At 43.1% G+C, this 24497-nt stretch overlaps 1 protein-coding gene across 3 annotated transcripts in view; it reads left to right on the forward strand.

Annotated features, from left to right (window-relative positions):
• Dnaaf11 (dynein axonemal assembly factor 11) overlaps positions 1-20834 on the forward strand; it is an 83182-nt gene extending 62348 nt beyond the window's left edge. For 2 of the 3 annotated variants that reach the window (XM_077801087.1, XM_077801088.1), the window contains 2 exons: positions 12507-12586; positions 20657-20834. In XM_077801087.1, the coding sequence (XP_077657213.1) occupies positions 12507-12586; positions 20657-20834 (258 nt within the window). The remainder of the gene's footprint in view (positions 1-12506; positions 12587-20656) is intronic. The other variant, XM_026407753.2, reaches the window with a different exon arrangement.
• Positions 20835-24497: the final 3663 nt, after the last annotated feature.

Raw genomic sequence — 24497 nt, forward strand, 5'->3', positions numbered from 1 at the left:
GACACTGGGTTCAATCCTCAGCACTATATTTGTAAAAACATTTTAAAATAATATGCTAGTGGTAATTTACATGTTTTCTGATATTGTAGATTAATGACTTTCGTAAAATGTAAAATAAATATCATGTTTTCTTTAAATAAGCTGTTTTTAATAGATTCAGTGAATTGTGTGTTATTCTTTATTCTTTTTTTTTGCAAAATTAGGGATTGAATCCAGGGCCTTGAGCCTGCTAGGCAAACATTCTACTACTGAGATATATCCCAAGCCCATGTGCTTTTCTTAATATGGTCAATCAGAATGCAGTCAAGAAATAGTGAAATCTAAAATCAAAATATCAACAATTAATTTGAATGTCCCCTTTAATGCAAGATCTTATTAATTCTAAGATTTTTCTATTACTAATTACCTTTCCAGGAGTCAGAACTTTGCATATTTACCTGTTTCACACCAGTTTTATGGATAATTAACTAATATCAACACTAGAAATATGTAATAAGATGAACAATTTCCAAGTGAGCAAATGATTCTGAAGTTGCTGTAAGGGTTGTTGGAAATGGTAGTCTATTTCAACTGTATGGCTGGCCTCGTTACTGAGCACTATTAATATAGTCTGATTCAACTCTTCCCAACCCCCAAGCCTTATGTCAAACCAGGTTGATATCTAAAGAACATAGTCAGTCTGGAAGTTTTATAAAGAAAGAATGTTGAGGAGTTTTTAGAAGTTACTTACAAGGCATAGGTGAAGATGTCAATGTGTATACTTAAGCAAAATGATAATTGTGAAAAGGTATGCTATGCTCATGAATAAATTATAGGGGAATCGTTAGCATGTTTGGGTTGTCACGGAGTAAGATGCTAAAACACAGTAGTAGAACACTTTGTAAAATTTGGAAAACCTTCAGGCAACTAATGAATCATTAATTAATCAAATTAAATATTTATTAAATTAAACTAAGATTTATTAAGCACCTAGTATAGATAAATGTTTGTGTGAATTAAAGTAGAAGAGCAAAAACACAGTCTGCGTCCCTCAGGTCCTCCTTCCTGTCCCCTCCTCGTTGAGCACATGCTGTCACCCTCTGCAGACCCAGATTTGCCCTTGCCCCAGTGTCCAAATCCCAGTTTCAAGTAGGTTTAGACTCTTGTCAAGTCTTTTCCCTGCTGCTTAGACTTTAAATTACGATGTGGCTCAGTCACTAGTATCATGGCCATGACTTCTGGCATCTGTTACGGCTCCCCAATTCCTTTCCCTCCATTAGACCCAGCACCAGCAAGACCATGCCTATACAGAGTTTCAACCTGCAGAGTTTCCACTTCTCCATGTATAGACAGACAGGAAGAGGCATCTCCAGGTCTCTTCTCTTAGCTCTAGTCTGTTGCCATTCATTCATTCATTCATTCCAGAAGTGTGCATGAGCACCTACTGTGTGTTAAGCACCTATACCAAGTTCCTAGAATAGAAAGGAGAAGGTAGACTTCCACTGATCTAGCCTCTGGTGGAGTGAGCTGGGAACTGGGAGCCCTGCCTGCCTGATTGCCTTGAACTGAAGACTTAGTGGGGGATTGTTCTTTCTCAGTCTCTGTGCTATTGCTTGCCCAGTGTCTACTGCTGAGATTCTCTCTTCTCTCTCTAAAGTATTTCAATGGTTGTATGTAAATAGTTATTAAAAATGCTTGCATAAACAGCTCTTAGCAATGCTTTTTGCTAACTGCATTGAATAAAGTTTCATTGAAGATAAAAAAATGTTATTGTTTTCCAGGGTTGAAATGGCAAAATTATATGATTTATAAAACTCAGATTAAAACATTGAAAACAGGAAAATTATGGATAAGGAGAATAAACAAAAACACTTCAACGTTCATAACCCCCACCTATATACATTGCAGTTTATTTACATTGATAGTTAAATATTTTCAAGGAAATTGAGTAGATTCGAATAAAAATGTATAATTTACAAAGTACTGCACAAATTAAATGCAAACAAAAGTTAATACATTTATATGGTATGAAAAACATGAGGAAGGAAATATAAAAATCTGAAAATCTGTAGGAAAGTAACAGATAAAGATTAAAAGAATCAATATGCCACCCAGCTTATAAGCACACAAGAAATGGATAAAGAAAAGAATAGATAAAGCTGCACAGGTGAATACAAGCAAAATTACAGTATTTATGTAAAAAGCATTATCAGACGATATAATTTAAAGCAAAAAAAGCATCAAATAAAACCATGAGAATCATTCTGTTGTTACAGAAATAATATAAAATAAAGATCCAACTGCCTTTAATTCAGTGGGTAGCTCATTATTTGTGTGTAAAGCATAAGATCTTAGAAACACAAGGAAATGTCAACAGAATCACTCTATTGGAAGATTTATGGACAATATCTTACTTAAATATATGTGATCAACAAAAATATGATCACTATTTGAATAATATAATTAATAGTTTTTAATATCTTATAACCCTTACCAGGAGGTCGAATACCTTCTTATAAAACTCAGTAACTTCAAAAGCTTAAATAAACAAAATACTCTGAAAACCTTATTTTCATTTCCAAAGGAAAAGATTTTAGAATTACATCTAATAGTCATTAGAAAAAAATGTAGATTATAAAATACAGAGAAGGCCAACAGATAAAATTGATACAATAAAAATGCTATCTTAATCTGGTATTAAACCACAAAAGATATAAAAAATGTAATTGTAAGTTATTTGGGAAATTAAAAATGTAAAATTAGTGAATATATAGATCTGTGATCAATTTCAAATTGATTTTTATGTATGACATGAAGCAGTTCCCCACATGGATATGCAAGTCAAACATCAAAGGCTTTACCTTCCTCCTTGAAGTGCTTTGGCACTTTTGTAAAAATAAATAAATTAATAAACAAATAAATTAATTAATTAATGGCCATATAAACGAGGGTCTACTTTTAGGCTTTGTATTTTTGTGCCATTAATATATTATCCTCACGACAATGCTACTCTATGTTGACTTCGTAGTTTTATAATGAAGCTTAGAAAATATATTTCTTTCAACTTTTTAAACCATCGTCTTGGTTATTCCTTGTATTTTTATAAAGTTTTAAGAAGCAATATTCATCAATTTTCATACAAAAACTTTGTTGAGATGAAAATTAGAACAGCGTTACATTTGTTGGTCAACCTGGGGACGATTAACATCTTAATATTAGTAAGTCTGCCAGCCTGTGGTCTTGGAGTTTCTCTAAGTTAAGTGCTTTGAAGTGTATCTCTTGACAGCAGTGTGTGCTTTCAACTGTAGAAGCCATGCATAGCTTTTGTTAAAATATTTCCTACTTTATGGTTTTTATTTTCGAGTTTTGGGTCAGCATTATAGATGAAATTACCTTATTAATTTTAGTTTTTCAATTACTAGGAGTATATGGAAATAAAAGTTATTTTGTATATTGACATTATCAAATATTCTCAGTTACTAGAGACAGTAATTTTTACTAGAAGTGGTAATCATTATAAGTTGTGTAGAATTTCTCATTTTTTAAAAATTCACTTATCACTGTTTCACTCCCTGTATTCCCCTTCTGCCTCCCTGGTATCTACTGTCTGAAGAGAGCTGTTTCATGCACACAGGCTCAGTGTTTTAGGAGTCTGTGGCAGAGGTCAAGTCCAGGGTCCCTGTCTCATGGCCAGACGTAATGCGCCTTCATGACTGAAGGGGGTTTTCTGTGGTCAGGGTTGATAGTTCATGGGCAGGCTTTCTTCTCTGTTGTTCATCATTTTATAGATGTTGTTCCATTGTTCCCAAAGAGAGGAAATCAATAATTCATATTTTTGTCCTTACATTTAATATATCATTTCTCTGTGCCTGCTTTTAAGATTTTTTTCCCTTTATCGTTTGTTTTAATCTATATTCCATTTGCTTTTATACAGCTTGGGTTCTCCGTGTCTTGGACAATTATGCATACGTATTTAAACAAGTTTGGGGAGTTTGGGACCATTATTTCTTTCAATATTATTTTGCCTGGTCTCTTTCCTCCTTTGAGACTCTAGCCGTGTATATGCATAAGCACTTAAGTCTGAGAATCACCTGGAGAAATACAGTTCAATAAAAAATTAAAAATGCTAGGTGCCCATGCCCCTACTTGTAGCTTGACATTGGCCACCAGGCACAGATGGTTTGCATTTCTAATCATTTTTCTCCTTCTGTTATTCAGATTGAATAATTTGTATAAAATTGTCTTCAATTTACTGACAATTTTAAAACAATTTTTGGCCATCTCTTCATGCTGTTAGTTCTATTCACTGAATTTATTTCAGCTATTATGCTTTTCAGTTACAGAATTTCTCTGTTTAAAATAAAACCACTACTTGTCTAGTAAGATTCCTGATATTTTTACTCATCCTCTAATTCCAACATTTGGATAACTTTATGATCCATTTCTGTTTTTTTAAAATGTGAAGTCAGAAACACTTTCCTGTTTCTTCATATATCTAGTAATATTTACTATGCTCTGGACATTTTGGAGTATAAATTGTAGAGACTCTCTATTCTTTTTTTAAAAAAATATCTTTATTTTTATTTATTTTTATGTGGTGCTGAGGGTTGAACCCAGGGCCTCACCAATGAGTTCATCCACTGATGAGGCCAAAGCCCTCAGGATCCTATTACTTCCTCAGCCTCCACCTCTGCGTGTTGCTGCACTGAGGGGAGGACTCTAAACAGGGGAGCCTTCGGGGATATTCCAGATCCAGACCATTACAGTGTGTTTTCCCCTCCAGTAAACCATGAGCTCCTGAGACAAGAACTGGGTCAGTAGCAAGTGGAAGGTCATCAAAACAACACAAAACAAACAAACAGAAACCCAAAGCCTGTTGATTTAAGTTGAGTGGGTAAGTAAAAAAAAAAAAGAAAGAAAGAAAGAAAGAAAGAAAAAAAGTATATTTTACAAGAAAATTAGGGGATGTTTTCTATTTGAAAAATATTAAGTCTGTCAACTTATTTTATACCATAAATTCCATATGGATTTAATACTTGAAAATTATTTTTTTAAAATTAAATATCTACTTTCATTTTCTACAAAGAAGCAAGATTTTTCAAAAACATGAAACATTGCCAAAAATTACACAAAAGCAATGGTTTTGATTAATATATAAAAGCTATATTTAAAAACTACCATTCAATAATTATTTGTTATTGATTTACATTGCTGAGGGTCTATTACGTGCCCAGCACAGGTATTTCTCTCTGGTGGTGTTTACATTTTAGTGGAGGAAAAACAGATCATGAACAAATAAAGAAGTTGATATACAGTATATACAGTATATCAAGCATTTTGATATGGGCCACTGTAAGAAACACACACACACACACGTAACCAAATAAGAGATACTATTATGTATAAATTACCTCTTCAGAGAACTACTAAAATCCTAAAAAAATAGGAAATTATTACAAAAGAAACATAGAAGACATGAGAAATATTTCTGTTTTACAATAAAATGTATATTGGTTCATCAGAACATCAAACATTCAAAACTCTACCCTGCTTCTTATTTCCTGCTTTGTTTTAGAAACACATAGATAATATGTGTTTCTAAAACAAAATTCAGAACTATTAAGCAGTTTACAGGGCATGGCAGACTCCCCTTCCATTCCAATTCCTCAACCATCTTACTCTTTCTAGAAGCAAACACTTCTGCCAATTTTCTATCAAAAACATTTTTAAAAATTCAGTACTAGTGAGAGTACAATGAAATAGTACTCTCATAAACTGTTGGAGAAAAAAATTAAATCTTTTTGGAAAAAAATATCAAAATATACCAAGCCTTAAAATATATAAAATATATATTATGACTTAATTTTGTACTCTTTTCAAAGGAAATAAATAAACAAGACAAATCTATGTGTATAGATAGACACCATGGTATAATTATGAGAAATTGGAAACAACTTAAATATCCAAAAATGCATCCCTTACAGAATGGTATGCACATAAAACAAGGTATTATGCAATTATCTCTCACTAGGAGAGCTTGAAGGATACAATCCTGAATGTCAATGTAAAATATTTCATCAATGCAGTGACCATGTTATTCAGGTTCACCAAAGCATCCCAGTTCCTAGAGCAATTCTGGGACTCTGCAGACATCCCATAAGTATGTTCTATAAATGAATTGCATCCAGAGAAGCCTGGGGCTGGGGATGCTGCTCAGTGATAGTGTTCTTGCCCGGCATGCACAGAACTCCAGGTTTGATCTCTAGGCATGCACAGAACTCCAGGTTTGATCCCTAGGCATGCACAGAACTCCAGGTTTGATCCCTAGCCCGGCAAAACCAAAACCAAACAAACAAGAAGCTGTGGGGTCAGCCAGGACCAATTTCAAAACTTGCCTGATCCTAAGAACCACTCAGAACTTATGAAGATACAAGACTTTCTGGCCACTCTCTGCAGATTTTAATGAGAAGATGTGAAAGTCTGTGTTTTATCAAATACCTCAAGGTTTGAGAGCCAGAGGCAATCAGTAAGCATTTAATGAAAAATCAGGACCTACTTGAATATTAGAAAGTATATAGGATTTCTAGAGGAATTTTTTTTAATATGCAGGAATAATAACCAAGGGAAGATATTAGACAAGTGACAGGGAGTCTGGGAAACCCAGGAGGTAGACAATTTGTAATAGCCAGAGGCCACCACCACTTCTGGGACAGAGAGGGGAGATGGTATTGGCAGAAACCAGGCCCTAGAGTCACCTGGAAGAAATCATAACATCCACAGCCATCTTGAGCAGGGTCTGGAGCCACAGGGAGACTCCCCTACGGCTGGAGAAATTGCTCAAGCAGACAGGGGTTGTGGGCAAAACTCCTGGAGCTGACTCTCCCCCTCCTTCAGTGCTGCCAGAGGCCAGGCCCAGCCAGAAGCCAGATGTCCCGGGGAGCAGGATAATGAAGTCTGCAGGGTTCCAGGTTTCATCTCCCTGGGATACAGAGCAGAGCAAAAACAGGGCAAGAGTAGACGCTAACAGGCTTGGTACCCGTGTTGTGAGTTGGGGCATCACTTCACATCCTCATGAAAATACTGCAGAGGTCTAGACTGAAGAGGGTGAAACGATTAATGTCATATTATTTTAAGAAAAGTATGCATTTAAATTCATATTAACTTCCACATTCCTCCACTCTGGGACAATTGTGGGTAACCAACTGTATTTCACCCTTTAAAGGATGTATGAGCTCTAAGTGGACTTGAATGCAGAGTCCAGAACCTACCTTGTGTGAGACAGTGGTCAGCTAAGAAATCGGGACATTATCTTCAGGCAGGATGAGGCCCAACAGAGCAGCATGATTAGCCAGCAATGCAAATGCGAATATTCTTAGCTGCAGTGCGAAGGCCAGCACTCACAGTTAGCAACAGTTTTGCAACAGGATTGTACATCCTCGGTATTTTCAGAGTGGGGTGGGGTGGGGGCAGAAACATGAGTAGAGTCACATAAAAAGAAAAAAGTATATTTTTATCTAGTGAGAAAAGAGGACACTTATTTCAAAGCTGTCACTCCATGGGACTTGGTATTTTTGTGAACATCACATACCTTGCCTAAGGAAAATAAGGAGTGAGATTAAAGCATTACTCTTGAGCTGAGATGAGCAACGATGTCACTAAGGTCCCTGCCCCTCGCGTGGCAGCTCTAAGCACCCAGGGAGGCTCTGCAGATCCGACTGTGGCCCAGCCCCGCTGTTCTCTGCCTAACATCCTGTGCTAGTTTTTGTGCTCATTTATTTTCCTATCTTTGTGCAGGTGTTTTTCTCTCCCTCCCCAGAACACTCTCTACCCCCTACCTGGCCTCCATCTTCTGGAATTTAAATGTTTACCACACCTCAGCCTCCTTTGATGCTTTAATCCTGCTCCCCATCCCCTTCCCTGGGCTTAGACCTCTGGGTGTACATCCCTCAACTTCATGGGCTTCAGGGTATTTTAATTGTTTATATATTTTTCTTCCTCATGAGATGGTCATGGATAATTTTGCAATCTACCTTTGCATGCCTATCCCTTAGTGCTATGCTTGGCACCTGATAGGTGCTCAGAAAATATTTCATTGAGCAGATTTAAATGGGGTAATAGTTAAAATTATGAGAGAAAGTGAAATCTCCTAGAGAAAGAGAAATGTATATGATTTTCATGAATATTGTTATTTAAGAAGCAGACTAAATTCACCGATAAGTTTAAAAAGTTGGTTGTTTTATATTTTTTTCTCAGAAAATATCTCTGATTTTATTCCATTTTCCTCATCCATTCATTCTTCTACTTCACAAGTAACAACAAGTCTTAACCTAATCAGGGGGTGATTCTTGTCATTCTTATTTAACTTCATATTATTAACTGTTAAGTTCAATTATATGAGTTCATTCTTTCAGGGTCAAAAATGGTCATATATTGGCAATGTCTGTGATTCAATCTAAAAAATAATGATTAAGAGCCAAGTCTTGCCCTGACATCTGCTACACAGCTCACACAGTCTGCATTTCTTGATGTGAGCAACTTTGATAGTTGAAAACACAGCATGTGCATTTTATTAAAGACACTATGATTATCTGAGTGCAGCTTGATTTCTCTGGAGGTAATGAGACCTCAGCCCAGGGCACAATGCAAGCAAAGGCTGGGAGTCTGCTGGCAGAAGAACCTGAGGCTTTTGCATTCTGGAGCAAAGTGAACTCTATCACTGCCTCCCTGTTCACTCCTAACTTCCCACTGCATGACTCTTTCAAAGTTAAAATCATGAAACATCATTAAAATGTTAATATGTACCTTTGTGCCTATCCCACAATTGAATTTTCAAGTAGTTGATTATATTTCTCTCTGTGGGTTCAGGAAACCATTAGACTCACATTATCTAATTTATTGGACATATTTTGGTCCTTACAACTTTCCCATTAGTCATCCCTAAATACATTTAGCACAGATGAATAAGGCATGGTTTGATGTGAATGAGCATCGCTTCCTAGAGAAAGAGCATCCCAGGACTGCAGGATGGTGGGGAACCTAATGGCAGGGGCTCCGAGCGCAGTCCTCCGATGACGTCAGGAGAGTTTTACCTGTGGGTCACGTGAGTGTTGGTGTTACGAAGTATTTCAGTGTTAATATGATTGTCAATGTTCGTATTTTTTCTTATTGCTGATTCTTTAATTCTCTAACTTTTCAACTTAAAAGAATCCTTGAAACTAAATGTGCTGAAAATATCTTTTAAAAATAAGAAACACATTTAGATTCTGGTGCACAGCAAATTCCCTGTGAAGAAAAGTTCCAAATTTGTGACTCTATTTGCATTTCCATAAACACAGAGAATCTTTGTCTGTGCTTATGATGTGACAAATAACAGTGTTAGAAATGGGGTGTTTTAAGACTCTAATTATGCATGCGCTCCCATTCTTACCGGTGCATTTACTTACAATGTGAGACAATATAAAACTTGTAATTGGGGTTCCAAGAGCTTTTTTCCCCCAAACTGATATTTTAATGAATTTTAACCAACACTGACCTTGTTTAAAGTAAAGTATTAAGAGGTAAAAAACATGTCACTGCACCCTGGGAAGCAGCTTCTGAGATGGAAATGAGTATGCGAAATATTGAGGAGTGCCCAGAGATCAAGCTCTGGCAAGGGGGGGAAGCCAGCGCAGGCCACAGGCCGGGCAGCCCTCCTGAGCTCCACGGCTGACACAGATCCTGGGAGTTGCTCGTGTGCGTGTTCTCCCGCCTCCGTCAGAGAGGCTCCAGTGGGCTTCAGGTTCTCACTCTCACATGGGAGTTCCAGGTCCAGGTGTGACAAGGAAGGAGGAGCAGGAGTTCCGGAACTGAAAGGACTCTGTGGTCCCTCCACAGATGAGTGAGGGGAGACACAGACATTGTCCTGAGGCCTGAAGGAGACTCGGAGAGTCCATCCGACGGTCAGCACACGTAGGTCTGGGGCTCACTCTAAGCATGTGTCTCTCTGGCTAGGTGAATGCAAGTGGAAATGCATTAAAATTCCACAAAATTGTAACTTGAGTTTCTCACATTTCAGAGGCTCAGCAGCCACCAGTGACCGTTGTTGAGCTGCATGGCACGGGACATCTTGATCAGAAATATTGGAATATCAGGAAATATTGGAATAAAAAAGAATAGCAAAAAGTTTTGTCACATTCTCTGCTGTCCCACGTGGCGTGTGGCCTCCCCTGAGGCTGCTGGCAGGTGCCTGCCCCAGCTGTTCATCCCCAGGGGCCACACCCTCCTCCCCTGAAATGGAGGGGACTCGCCTTCTGCTCTTTCTCCTTAATTCTGTTTTCATTTTCATCTACAAATGTTATTAATATGGTTTAGTAAACCATAAATGGCATCTAGAGCAACTGAAAAGCATTTCCATTTTCTTAAGGATGGGTCAGGAGATGAGGAAGTATTTGTATTCATTCATTCCACTCGTTGAAGATATGGAAGATATTTAGTTGTTTTTATATTGAAATAGTGTCAATATATCTACCCCGCCACATTAGCACCCCTCCCCCCAAATGGAAAATGATACAAATTATGACAGTGTGCGTATGTACTTTGCTTATATTGTGAAGTAGAGCAAATGAAACATTTTAGAATTAGCCGACTCCCAAGCCACTCGTGTTTGATCATAAAACCCTGCTCAGTGGGGTGGTCTTCCCGTGTGTCACCTGCAGTAAGTGTTCAGTGCACGTTGCTCTGGTGGCTTGAGTCACTGATTCCCCCACACCCAGTCTCCTACGAGTGTCTTTCATGCAGACTGGGACTCTTACAGTGCTCCCAAAGCTCTCCCAGGCTTGAAATCCATGCCCCTGGTAGGACCCATTGATTTTTCTTCCTGGGGGTCTCAGCAGGCTGTCCCTGGCTGTCACACAAACCCCCTGTGAAGCTGTGGGCAGTGTTCATCCCCTGTTGGGTGTTCAAGGCCTAGATTGAAAGGTGGAGCTCAAGCAGATCTTCCCTCCAGCACGGCCTTTGGAGAGAGAAAGACATCCGTGGTCTCCTGGGTAAGGGAGCTGAACTAAATCACACGTACATGCACCTGTTGCCTTTTTATACAACATGTTAGAGACTAGACAAATGCACTCTGTAAAAGTCTGGTTCTTGCCCCACCCGGGGTGGGGGGCGACACAGGAGAAGGATGCCATCCCTAGCAGGTATTCGCAGGAGCCCTCGGTCCACAAGTTTGTGCTGCGGTCCCCAGACCATGATTCATTCCTTGGTTTTCTCGTCCATTCATTTATTGAAGCATACACATGACAAGGCATGGGCTAAGCTTACTGGGGCACTGACTAGAGGAACAAAACCAAAAGTCCTTCAAATGAGAAGCAAATTATCCTGTGTGTTAATTTGATGCAGAGCCCAGCTAAGATAGGCTTGGGGTTGAGGCTAGACCAGGGCTAACCACTCCCACCCCACAGGCAGACTGCTGAGTCCAGCATGCCTCAGGCAGCAGATGGAGCAGGTGGTGAGAGGTCCCCCAAGTCCAGCCTGGTGCTCTCCCTTAGCCAGTGGCATGGACCTAGACCACCAGTGTGTGCTACTCCAAGACGGGCAGAGCAGAGAAAGGATGGCAGGTGGCCTCCGCCTTCATGTGCCAGGGAGATATGGCCAGTGAGTGAGTCCTTCCCTTGCAAAGAGGAATCAGGTCACTCTCCTTGGACAAGGAAAAAGCCCTTATCTTGGTTGCTGGATCCAGGCAACATGAGAAGACGGTTTTAAAATTTCTTCTGTCTGCCCTTGAGATAGAAGATCTTTCAGGAGTGTTTCTGGGAGATCAGCAGGGCTGTGTGTGTGTGTAAATAAGACACATAGTGTACCTAGTGTTGGAGGCGTGTGCCTAGCATGTCTGATAAGTACTAGCAGATTCTCTCCCCGTCCACACTCGGGTATCTGATGGGTTTCTTGGGGAGCAGCCTGGTTCTGAGTAATGTGGGTGGGGTGTTAGCTGAATGGAATCAATCACTTTTACTATTGAGGGCTCCAGGTGCTTAGCACTGAACTTATTTAGTTTAAAAGAAGCAGTTGAAGTACAGACATTTTTAGACCCAGAAGGGACCTTTGAGACCACAAAAATTCCCTCATCATTTTACCAGAGACCAGGTCCAGGGAGCCAGGACGATGGGGAGTCCAGCTTCCTGTTAAGGGGCTTCCCACGCTGCAGCACTCTTCCCTGGGGGCACTGTGTGGGCAGCATCCAGGTACCTCAGTGTCCCCAAGACTCTCAAGTGGTAGCATGCTGTTGGCTCCCAGATAATGTTTATTAAGCTAATTCACCAAATCCCATTCTTGGCTTTGGCAATAGTTGGCTAGCTTATGGCTGTGTGGCTGTGGTGAACACATCCAATTTGTGATGTGATCCTCTCTAGACTTTGTATAAAGGCTTTAATGTGGGATATGTAAAAAAGAATGAGAAGCTTTTAGCATCTTTTTAAAAAAATAAATATATATTTTTGAAGGTACACCAGGGAGTAACTCATCACTTGTTACGTGTTGTGCTTTTATTTTAGGTAGAAGAAGTAATCAGAGGACGAACATCCAAGCCTGTGAAAGCCACCTCGAACAGCCCCAGAGAGCAAACCAAGGAAAGGTACCACTTCCCTGGCCGTCCCTAGTGTTATTATGTGGCATTCTTCATTGTCATTTGTTGGTTAAAATGCAGCTCCTAAGGTGATACAATTATTTAAAGTTTAAAAACAATTCATACCATGAATGCTCATGTTTGTCCCCAAGTCCTTACACTCTGGATTTGTTGGGCTTGTGAACCCTAAAAACCCAAGACTGCGGGCATTGACTGGACACAGCTCTGGGCCAGGCACTTTTCTGGGTGCACTCCCCACATCAACACATTTAACTCACAGGCTTTACCTTTGCTGTACGGAGGGGAAGCTGAGGGAGAGAGAAATCACCAGCACCCTGGGGTCATGTAGCCATGACCGACTGAGGCGACTCTCAGGACCCCTGCTGGTACTGCTGCTCCCACTGCCTCTCTTTTATGATCCACTTGTCACCTGAGACTTCATGACTCTGAGGACTGCGTGGTATACAGTCCCCGTGACCACCCTCCTGTCCATCTCCCCGCTGTAGGTCATCTTTGGCCTGGGCTTCAACTCATCTCCCAGCTGGATTCTCCCTCTCTCTTGAGAATATTCTACATCCTTAGTGTTCCCCAGAGTTAGAAAGCCTCTCTGCCTCCCTTGGATTCCTAAGTGGGGATCCTGGCTCTGCCTCCCGGAACACTCGAGAGCAATGCCAACCTCCCTGGAACATGGCAGCCTGCAAAGCATCTCACGCACGGCTCTCCCGTTTCTCAGTTCTCCTTTAGAAAGAGGTCCCTGCTCTTCCAGCTCTCCTATTCTTGGGATTTTCAGACTCTTCCCATCCAGATGGTAAAATCTATTTTGAACCAAGGCAAACTATCTTTGTGACACAAATGTATATGCTAGAACTACCATCATAAAAATACCTGAACAAGAGCTATATTTATGTTTTGCATAATAAATTAGACACTTGTATATTCAAAGACAACTGTTGAAGTTGAACTGTTGTAGAGATTTTTAAACATGGGATTTATTTGAACGACAGGTATGGAATTGAATTCCTACTGAAAAGTGGGTTGCTGTTTTTAACCACGGGAATCACTCATATTTCCCAACTTAGTGATTTCCATTGCAGATACAAGATTCCAGGGTATCATGGCTATTATGAATATTCACAGTGGCAATTAACCCCCAGCACCCTTGACACATGTAAAGAGTCTGAATCTAATTTGTGAGGAATCACAGGGATGGGAAGCCAAATCATTGCAAACAGTTTGGAGCTGGTTTTCAGACCCCAGGAAAACTATCATTACCGTGATTACACTTGAGGGTTGGAGGTATCTTAGCACAGTTGTATATGGTTGAATATTTGCAGAGTCTTTCTTTTTCATTTTCATTACTGAGGAGTGCTTCCCTCATAACCATACATAAAACATCTCTGTGAAGGTTGTTTGTGGGACTCCCTAAACGTTGCACAATCTTGTTGCACTTTTTTTTTCCCTTGGTACTGGGGATTGAACTCAAGGGCACTCAACCACTGAGCCACATCCCTGACCCTATTTTGTATTTTATTTCTTTAGAGACAGGGTTTCACTGAGTTGCTTAGTGCCTCACTGTTGCTAAGGCTGGCTTTGAACTCGCGATGCTCCTGCTTCAGCCTCCCGAGGTGCTGGGATTACAGGCGTGCACCACTGCTCCCAGCTTCTTTGTGCACCTTTTCACTGTGTTGTGCCCATCATGTCTGGCTGGGCATCGCCATTAACCAAACGGCTGCCTGTGAAGCCTGTATGCAGGTGCAGAGGGGGCCGCAAGAGGCCTTGACCTTCTCCTACTGGAGTGGCCTGTTTCCAGCTGTGGAGGTAGAGTGGGTGGAAAGGACCCATGGGGCAGGGTTCTGCTCGTCAAAACTGGAGGGTGACTTCTAGAGAACTCTTGTGGTCCCATGTCACTTTAATGCCAGGGAACAGATGCAACTCCACAAAACTTCAGGTATCTATTGAGTGGTGACGCTGTGTTACCTGGTGCTACACATCGTCTCATTGTCTTTGATCTTCAAAATAGCAATGCTAGTACATAATTAGTGAGGTTCAGGGAGGGCGAACTTGCCCAAGATCATGCAGTTGGAGAATGGCAGGACCAGGACGTGAGACTTGGGCTGCCCACTTATTCTCAACATGGCATCTTTTGGTGAACAAGAAGATCTTTATTCTAGAGTAATCAAAATTTTAACATTTTCATGATTGGTACTTTGTCTTCTTGTAGAAGTCCTGCCCCTCCTTGAGGTCAAAAAGATGGTTCCTTGTGTTGTAAGGCCTTGTGGTTTTGCCTTTCATGTTTATGTATGATCTGTCAAGAACTCATTTTTGCTTAAAGTATGTCCTCTTACTTTTTCCAGTATGGACACCTTCCTGTCTCATTGTTTCTTGTTAAAATTTATCCCTCTGTACTGGTCACCAAGGCTATCTGTGTCAAAGATCTAGCATTCATGTGTGGGTTGGTCTGATTGTTCTCTCTCTATTCCACTTCCTTAAATTCCACAGCTTTATAATAAGTCTGTGTAAATGGTGAGAAACATCTTCTTCCTTTATTCTTCAAGAGCAAGTTGGCTATTCTTGGCCCTTTGCACTTCCACAGAAATTTTAGAATCAACTTGCCGAGTTTCACACATGAATTACGTTGTCTATTTTGCATTACTACAATGAGAAAACTGAAGCAAGATAACTTTACACACTGTATTTAGTTCATGGTTTTAAAGACTTAAGGTCACGATGCTGGCATCGGCTCTGCTCTGGCAAGAACCCTCCTGGCTGTGCCACATCGTGAGGTAGGCACATGTGTGAGGAAGAACCACATTCCCACACAGGAAGCCAGAGAGAATCAGACCTCAGATTCGGGCTTTTAAGACCATTTCTGCACTGGAAGACCCGCATTCCAGTCTGTGTGCAGCATGCCCTCGTCACCTAAGGACCTCCCCTAGGTTCCTTAAGCTCCCACAGAGCCACACTGAAACCAGACTCCCAACCAGCCTGTGACAGGTGAGGGGACAAACCACATCCAGAGCATACCACATGCACACTCACTCCCTCATACACATGTATAGGGATTTATTTTGAATTGGAGGCATAGATCAATTTAGGGTGAAAAATTTTATAATATTAGTATCTGTCTTTTTCTAATTTGTATTTGATGTCACTCTAAAATTTTATAATTTTTTATAAGGGTACCCATGTTTTATTAATTTTTAGATGTGTGATTTTTTTTTTTTTTTTTTTTTTTTTTTTTTGCCAGGGTAACCAGGGATTGAATTCTATTTAGAGACAAGGTCTCACTGCATTGCTTAGTGCCTTGCTATTGCTGAGGTTGGCTTTGAACTCACAATCCTCCTGCCTCAGCCTTCCAAGCCATTGGGATTATAGGCATGCCCCACTGCACCTGGTGGTGTATGATATTTTTGATACTGGTATAAATACATTTTATTTTATTTATTGCATGTTGCTAGTATGTAGACTCATAATTTTATTTCTTTATTGCTTTGTTTATTATATGATAAAATACACACAACATCAAACTGACTGTTTTAAAAACCACTGAAAATATAAATTCAATTATATTTATTTTGGTCAAAATTTTGTGTGGTCATCAGCACTATGTAATTCAATTTTATGTTTGATTTAGTATCCAATAACTTATCTCTCTTACTATTTCATTAATTCATGTGAGGGTTCTTTTAGATTTTCTATATACCCATGAAGATGATCCCTTTCTTCCTTCCCAATCATGTTCCCTTTTATTTTTCGTGCCTTATCACATAGGGAAAGACCCCATAATAATGTTAAATAGAAAACTTATTTCCAGCACCTTAGTCTTACTGCCAGTTCCTGAGGGGAGTTTTTGTCATTATATTACTAAGTCTAATATAGTTGAAAGTTAGCAAAAGTGGTTTTATGATCCATGCTTTCATTTGCTAGTATCAGAAGGTTTTGTGTTTTTCTATTTCCATTCTTGTTTCTTCTCCTTCTTCTCATGCAAAGTGCCCTTTGCCCTGAGATTATTTTTTGCTATGAGTTGTCCCATTCAGGATAGTAGTTCTCTGGGAAGCCTCCAACCAACCCATCTTTTTTTCCTGACTTGACTTAGTTAGGTTGTTGTGGCTACAGGTAATGGAATATGTAAGATGGATTTTAAAATTTAAGATGTTTAATTACCCCAAATAACATCTCCTGTGGAAGTAGGTGGTCTTGTGGGTGGTCCAGTCGCTGGGCAATCAAGGCCCACCCAGTTTAGCCTTTCCTCTCAGGCTGCAGGGGAATCCTGCAGCTTCAGTGGCAAATCCTCTCATCAGCAACCTCCAGGGGCAGGTGCCCGGGGGATGCATGGTAGGCAAAGTTGTGGGCCTTCAAGATGGACCTGTCCTAATACCCAGAGCCTGTGAATAGGAAATCTTATGTGTCCAGGGGAAATTCAGGTGGCAGATACTACCAGATGACCTGACAATAGGGAGAGTGCCCTGGAGGATGCAGTAGGCCCAGTGTAACCACAGGTCCCTTATCAGTGAAAGAGGGGAGGCAGGAGAGCCAGAGCCAGAGAGATGCAGCGTGAGGCAGACTTGACTTTTTATGTGCACTGCTGCTTTGAAGATGGAAGGGGTCCCAAGCCAGGGAAGGTGGGTGGCCTCTAGAAGCTGGAAAGGTTCAGGAAGCAGTTGAGCCCTAGAACCTCCACAAAGAAGGCCATCCTAGAACCTTGACTTTAGCCCAGGGAGACCCATGTCAGACTTCTGACCTACGTGACTAAGAAAATACATGCATATTGTTTTAAGCCTATGAGTTGTGGTAGTTTCTTTGTATATGTGTTCCAACAAAATTTTTTGGGCACTAGAATTTCATTTGATTTTTACATGATACATATTCCTTTTTAAAATTTTTCAACTTTTTTTTTAATAAAAGACAATCAGTTAAATTTTACTTTCCTTTTTAATTAACACATCTTAGTAATTGTATACTTTTGTGAGGGCACTGTGATATTCAGTCTGTGTGTGCAGTCTGTACCGAGAGGATCAGGACAGGCTCCTTGTCAGCAGATATGCATCCCCAAGCACTGGTATTGGGGGGGGGGGGAGTGGGGGGTATTTTAGTCAGCTTTTCCACTGCTGTGGCTAAAAGACCTGACAAGGACACTTTTAAGGAGGCAGCCTTCAGGGGCTCTGAGTCTGTGTGCTTTGCCTGGCCTCCCACACTTCACTTTGAAGTCTCAGTGGAAGCCTCCATGAATCCCCAACTCCGGCATTCTGTGTTCCTGAAGAACCAGCCCCTCATGGTTGATGCCAAAGCTTGCCCCCATCTCCAGCAGTAGCTAAGCCTCTTGGGACCGTGGCTGCAGCCTCTGAGTGCCCAAGGAGACGGTCACCACGGTGTGGCCTTGCTATTGAAGCAGTATGCCCCCTTGGTCTCTTCTCAAAGCTATTTTCACTTTTACAACCTGGAACCTGAGATGCCATCAAAGCCATCTTTCCTATTGTTTTTGTGAAAAGCACTTAGCCTTTCTTTCCTTTCTGTAATCTCTTCAACAACCACATCTTCCTTAGCCACAGGTTTACATGCAATTTTTTGGCCAAATTGCAAGTTTTTCAAAATTTCTGCTCTGCTTTCTGCTCCTGATTATCATAATAAACTTAACAAAGAGCCCCCAGCAATATCCATGCTACCACCTGATAGCATGTTGCTGCCTTGAAATTTTCTTCACAAGATAAATTAGCCCATTACCTGTAAATTCAGCCTCATAGAAAGTCTCAGAACATGGGCAAAATGCAGACAAGTTCTTCGCCGGAATATGACATGAATCGCCTCTATTCCATCTCCAACGGTGTCCTCCTCCTCCTCTGACACTCCACTGTGGACAGTCCTATTGGCACCCTAGTTTTCTGAGCAGTTTCATAGCTGCAATTCCCACAGGTCAGAGACCTCCACACAACGGAGGCAGCATGAAGACTCCCTCTTCAAATCCCGATTCTTGTGATCACGCCATAAAGATTTCAGACATGTTGTTCAGAATAACAAGATGGAGTGTATTAGAAGAGATAGGAAAGGGGAGAAGAGGACAGTCCCAAGGGAGAGGGTGGGTCCTCTCAGAGAGGACAGGGCTGCTGGCACCCCCTCCTGCCCTCCCAGTTTTATGGGGGGTGGGCAGGGGCCCGGTGTAGTTCTCAGAGAGTCCCGCCCAGATCCATGTTTTGACCTCTGACTGAGCAAAGGTACTGCATGGACTGCCTCCAGGAGAGGACGGGGTGGTGGTCACAGAATTGGGAATTTTAAGAAATTGAGTCCCCCTGGTTTTGCTTCAATTTCCTGCCCCTTCAATCAGTTTATCACCCTTTGAATAACCTCCAGTAAGTTTATCTGTTAGGGTCTTGATGTTTTAGTTGCCAGGGTGATTGGGAGTTGTGACACAGTTTCAGTGCTGGGGAGGGTCCAGGCCACCGGGTAGTGTGCGACATGAGGGATGCAGCTCTGACTGGGGGACCCGTCTTCCAGGTGCTCACCTGTCCTATGGGGCTCCCTGGGTTCTCAATCCCTTTCACTGTCTTTTCTCTGCTCACCCATTCATGGCTGACTGGCAACCTATTGAAGAAGCCACCGAATACCACAGCACACAGGCATCTGGGAAGAAGCTGCGTCCAGGGGCTGCCCGTGCTCCAGCCACGTAGGTGGAGCAGCCATTCCCCTTTGCTGCTGGGCTGCATCCTTGGGCATCTTTCACGGCCCCTTCGGATCCCACCCCTCCCACCTCCTCAGAGAACACACAGCCCATTTGTGACTTCTCCCTTCTCCTGTGGAACAATGGTGTATAGTGTGCAATTGGAGGGTGTAAAAGACACTAGTTTATATACTTTGACTACTTTGTACTTTCCTCAGCAGATCCACATGTGTTTGTAAATATACTTAAAGGGATTAAAAACTCAGATGCCTGAAAGTGCTGAGCAGAGCACGAGCATGAGGGGGAGGGGTGAAAGGTGAACCTGACCTTCTTCTTCCCAACAGAAGGCTTCTGCTGGGTGGATTGAGTCTGGGAGCACGAGTGTGGAGCTCTCACATAGGACTGACTGTTACTTTCTTCAGTTCAGAGAGCATTTATTACCTGATTCATTATTCCTCCAATAGAACAGTAACAGTTTCGATTACTCGGCACGTACTGACATAATGCACCTGTATGTTAGGGATACAAGATGAACAAGAGAAAACCTTGCTCAAAGGCAGGCCATCACGAGACAGTAATGTGATTCTACAGCAAATTCTGTGTTAGAGCAAAATGAGGTACTACCAGGGACCTTGTCTCTCTGCACAGACTGGATTCCCTGGTGCCTGCCATAGTGGTGCTTAACATATACCTGTTGGATGAATAAATGAATGGGCTAGTGATTCCAAAATAATTTGGCTGAGTATCAAAAACCACTAGGGAGACTTTATAAAAATACTTATCACTGGGCCCAACTCTAGGCCTATTGACTAACAGTTGCCAGGAAAGTGACCCAGGACATGTCTCAGTTTCCTGTATGACAAAGACTTTGGGAATCACTGGGCAGTGCAGGTTCTTCCTGGTTCTGATTCATTTGTGCTGTTGCTGAGAGAACTGGGTGGACACAGCAGGAGCAGGTTCTCATGGGAGAGGAGGTTAGTGGACTATTTGCTGTGCAACTGAACCTCAGTCCAAATGCCCCTGCTGAAGCCCGACAGGCTGGATTGTGAAAGGCAGCAAGCTCTGGCAACCTGACTGGCTGCATTTAGGAGTGAGACCTGTTGGATCCTGGCTGTGGGACTCTGCCAGGTCTCTCACTTCAACTATCACAAATCTTTAGGCCAGCAGAGCCTCCCAGGTGACCCCTCCTTCAGATACCTGTGCACCAGCACAGCTCTGCAATGCCTCTGAGCACTTTATTTTCTCATGGGCCAGAACTGCGCTTCCACAAGGCCCTCTGCTACTCGAAGCCGAGGACAGTATCTTGTTTTCATCCCTGTGCTACATAGATACGACTTGCTAATGTTTGCTGAAAAACAAGTTGACTCTATTCAAAACTTGATTATAAATGGTGTGATATTAATTTCCCTTTGCCTTTTTTGTTGTAGAAGCAAGCAAGCTGAGAAACTAGAAGTAGATCCTAGCAAGCATTCCTACCCTGATGTGACTACCATAGTTCAAGAGAAAAGCCACAGGCCCAGAAGACTGGCATCTGAACACAAAGGCGTGCCAAGTGAGGAAGACGCATACTTTGAAGATAACCCTGAAGTGCCTCCGCTGATGTGAAACATCAGGCTGCACGGTCATTGGCTATGACATGCCAGGCCCCCTTTGCTCAGGGCAGAGAGTCAATGGCCGTCATTTATGGGTAAACACAGAACTACCTTTCATTTTGCCACTCCTGTGTTTCAACTCCTACTTTGTAGTATTCTTAAGCAAGTTTAAAATTAAAATGAATATCTTAAATATGCTGTAACTCATTCTTTGTCTATAATAAGGGACTTTCTAGTGAAAAATTAAGTGAAAAGATAGGATTTTTACATAAAATGTTGATAATAGGTCACCAAGTACCTGCTTATACAATAGTCATAGGTGGAAGGACTGATTATTAGATTATTAGATTCACCAAACCGGCCAAGCTCAGAAGTTAGAGCTGTAATTCCAGACTCAATTAGAATGCTTTAAAGCAGTTTTAAACAGTGTTTCAGTATCTCTTCTCCTGACATGTCTGCTTTCTCTGGTGGCTCGCTGACAGGGCAGGAATGTGAGTTCTGACATTAGATGCCCTGTATCGGGGTTCCAGCTGAGTCACTCTGTAAAGACTTTCAACAAGTTCTCCCATCCCCCAGCCTAGTGGCTTCATCTGTGACCAGTGGTGGTGATCCTCGTCCCGTCGGGTGTCTCAAGATCAGCACCTAGTGCAGCGCCTCCCGTGCTCGGGGCCCTGCTCCTCCTCCTGCCCCTCCTCCTGCCCCCTCCTCCCCTGCTTGCTTGATGGCTTTTCTCCCTTTTTCCTTTTTCTTCACCTTCTTCCTCCCCATCATCCCTTCCTGCTCTACTTCCTTCTGATTGGATATCCTTTCTTCTTCTCTGTTGAGAACACTATGGATGCAACGTTCATCATATACCACAGGGGAAATTGCTCCAGTCAAGCTGGGAGTGAGTGGAGAACTGGGGGAAGAAACCTAGTGTAGGTGACAATCGGAGCTTGCAGAACCTGAGCTGCTGAAGCAGGACGGTGTCCAGGGACTTCAGGAAGATCCGTGGAAACTACTCCCTCCGCTAAAACTTGCCTGGGTTTGGCTGCTGCCTGTGGGATGCCTGGCCACACTCCCCGGGTTGGGCTGGGGATCAGCAGAGCTCTCCTTGGGCAGCTGGTCACGTGACTGCAGCTGGGGACTGGTGCATGGTTTCTTTCTTTCACTACCTTCTCCGTTATTTCTCTCCCCAAGTACTTTAGCTGGTGATCGTTCTGGCCAGGTGGGCACCAACCTTCATTCCTGCAGTTTCTAGGCCACTGTCAATCCCACCTACATTGGGTTACTTAGTTGTCCACGTAGGGTCACTTGTAAGTACTAAGAAATGCCCCAGGAACCACCTGAATCTCACTGTATTCCTCCTGTGCTCCCCCCACCCTCTGTGGGCAGCAGCCTTTCCATTTCCTGTGACAGCCCAGCTGCCCAGCCAGTACACTGCCTTCTTATCCTGATGGCTCACTGGACATGACTCCAAAGGAGCCTGATGTTGGAACTTGCAGCTAGAAGGCCGCTGTCATGTTCTCTGTTGTGCACTCTTCCCTCTGGAACCAACGCCCCCACACCAGCAGGGCCCAGAGTTGCAGGAACAGGGATTTCAGTCAATGGCCCTGCAGTGCTCCTACTGACAGCACCAACTTTCAGCCATCGTCCACATCCAGGCCGGTCAAGCCTTCCGACCACTGCATCCTGACCTGTATTTGACTACAACGGAAGTGACTCCAAGAAAAAACTGCTGAGGTTTCCCAAAATCTAACCTACAAACAGTGAGCAGAATGCAAGATTTACATCAGTCTTCCAAATTTGGGAGCAATTTCTTTTGAAGAATGGCAACAAGAGCAGGTTTGGGAGGTGGGAGTGGAGTGCTTACCTAGGACAAGCTTGAGACCAGTGACCCAGGCTTGGGACCAAGGAATGGCCACGCTGGAAAGACCTGGAGGAGGCTCACACGCTTGGATGTCCAAAGGGAGAGGTGTTACTTTTCTGAGGCCCACCTCCGTTTTTGGACATTCTTACTTTGTAACCCAAATTCAGTGAGAGGCTCTTCAAAGGGTCCCCTAGGGCATTCTGAAGAATGTTTCCTGAAGTTGGTGACTCACAGGCTGGTGCTTGACTCATGCCAGGAAAATTAGTCTGGAAGGCCAGAGAAGGACCTCGAAGAGTGTTCAGCCTTAGGGGAGAGTGTGCAGACTGGGACCGTAACTCTTGAATCTGGGTTTCTCTCTGCTCTTTCCAAGTTCTTCCTGTGTACCCTCCTGCCTCTTTCCCTCTGCTGGTTACTCAGTTTCTTATTTCCAGAAGGCTCCTCTGCTGGTGCCTCCCACATCAGCACCACAAGGCACAGGAGGGGACTTCAGTCCTCCTACCTGTGCCCAGGAAAAAGAAAACCTCACCAGGTGTGATGGCCAGACCCGCTCCAGCCCGCGCGCCTTCCCTCTGTTTTCTTCCAGGCTCTTCCTGGGCTGGCCTGTCTTTGTCACTGTCCATCACATCCCCATTGTCCCCAGCACAGCTGTTCACAGCTCTGCATTCTGCTCTCAGCTACCATGACAAGCCTGCTGGCAGCAGGACCCCTCTATGTGAGTGGTCTCCAAAGGTCAAGAGGAGACAATTGACAGTGACCACTGGAGGAGGCTTGATGGGGCTCAAGACTCCAGGCCTGAGCGCGGGGGTGCCGTTCACTCACGGGAAGGCTGCCCTCCGCTTAACAGCTGGGGCTGCACCATGCAGCGTGTGTCTGTCACCATCTGCAGTCTGTCACAGCCTGCCTGACACCTTAGGATGGAACTCGCTGCTCTTCTCCTGTTCTGTTCGCCAGGCCAGTGGGTCTGCTGCTCTGTAGCAGATCTTAGCTAAAGTGAGCTGCTCCTTCACACGTCTGCCCCTTAATTGTTCTTCCTCACCTTTGTCCTGTGCTTCCTTGTCACAGGGACAGCTTCTGCTTGCCCGTCTGCGGGGCCTCCCCACTCAGCACATAGGTTCTGAGCACCTACCAGGTGCAAGGAGCATCTCGGTGCACGAGGGCTTCTCCACGGAGCGCTCACTCTCGCGGTTTGTTTTTCTGCCAAGGACTCCTTTGTGTCCAAAGGCCCCTGGCCACATCCCTCCTCTGCTTCTTGGTCTTCTCACCGTGTGCTCTCCCTGAACCCCGGGTCCCTGCTCCTGGAGGCTCTACCAGCAGGACACTGATGCCTCTGGAGGCTCTGCTTCAGGTCTGGGCTCGTGTCCACATCCCCGTCTCGTCTCCTGAACACCCTACAGATGGTCATTGGTCACGTGGGAGTCTTCTTCCCACTGTTTCCTGCCACCTTACCTTCCCTGACTCTTGTCTTGCTTTTGTTCTGTGAAGTAGCTTTCCAGTCACCCAGAAGCCACCATCACTGCAGCTATGTCCAACATTCAGTGGCCACAAAGTCCGGCCAATCCTGCCTCAAACAGAACATCCCCTGCTCCCTCCAGTCGTCTCTGCCATCCCCACTCAGTGCCCCCGTGCTGCCTGCTCCTTTCCCTCTTCCATATAAACACCCCCTTTGACTGTCACCTAGGGAATGGGTCTGAGGACACCAGGCCTGACCCCTGAGGGGCCCACCACACCATCTCGGAGACCCAGGGCGGGTTGTGTCCGTTGACTTGTCAGGGACATGCCGAACTGAGGTGGGTGGTGTGTGGGCTCTGGAGGTCCAGCTGAGCGCCC

This window comes from Urocitellus parryii, chromosome 7 (assembly GCF_045843805.1).
Source record: "Urocitellus parryii isolate mUroPar1 chromosome 7, mUroPar1.hap1, whole genome shotgun sequence".
Classification (NCBI taxonomy): Eukaryota; Metazoa; Chordata; class Mammalia; order Rodentia; family Sciuridae; genus Urocitellus; species Urocitellus parryii.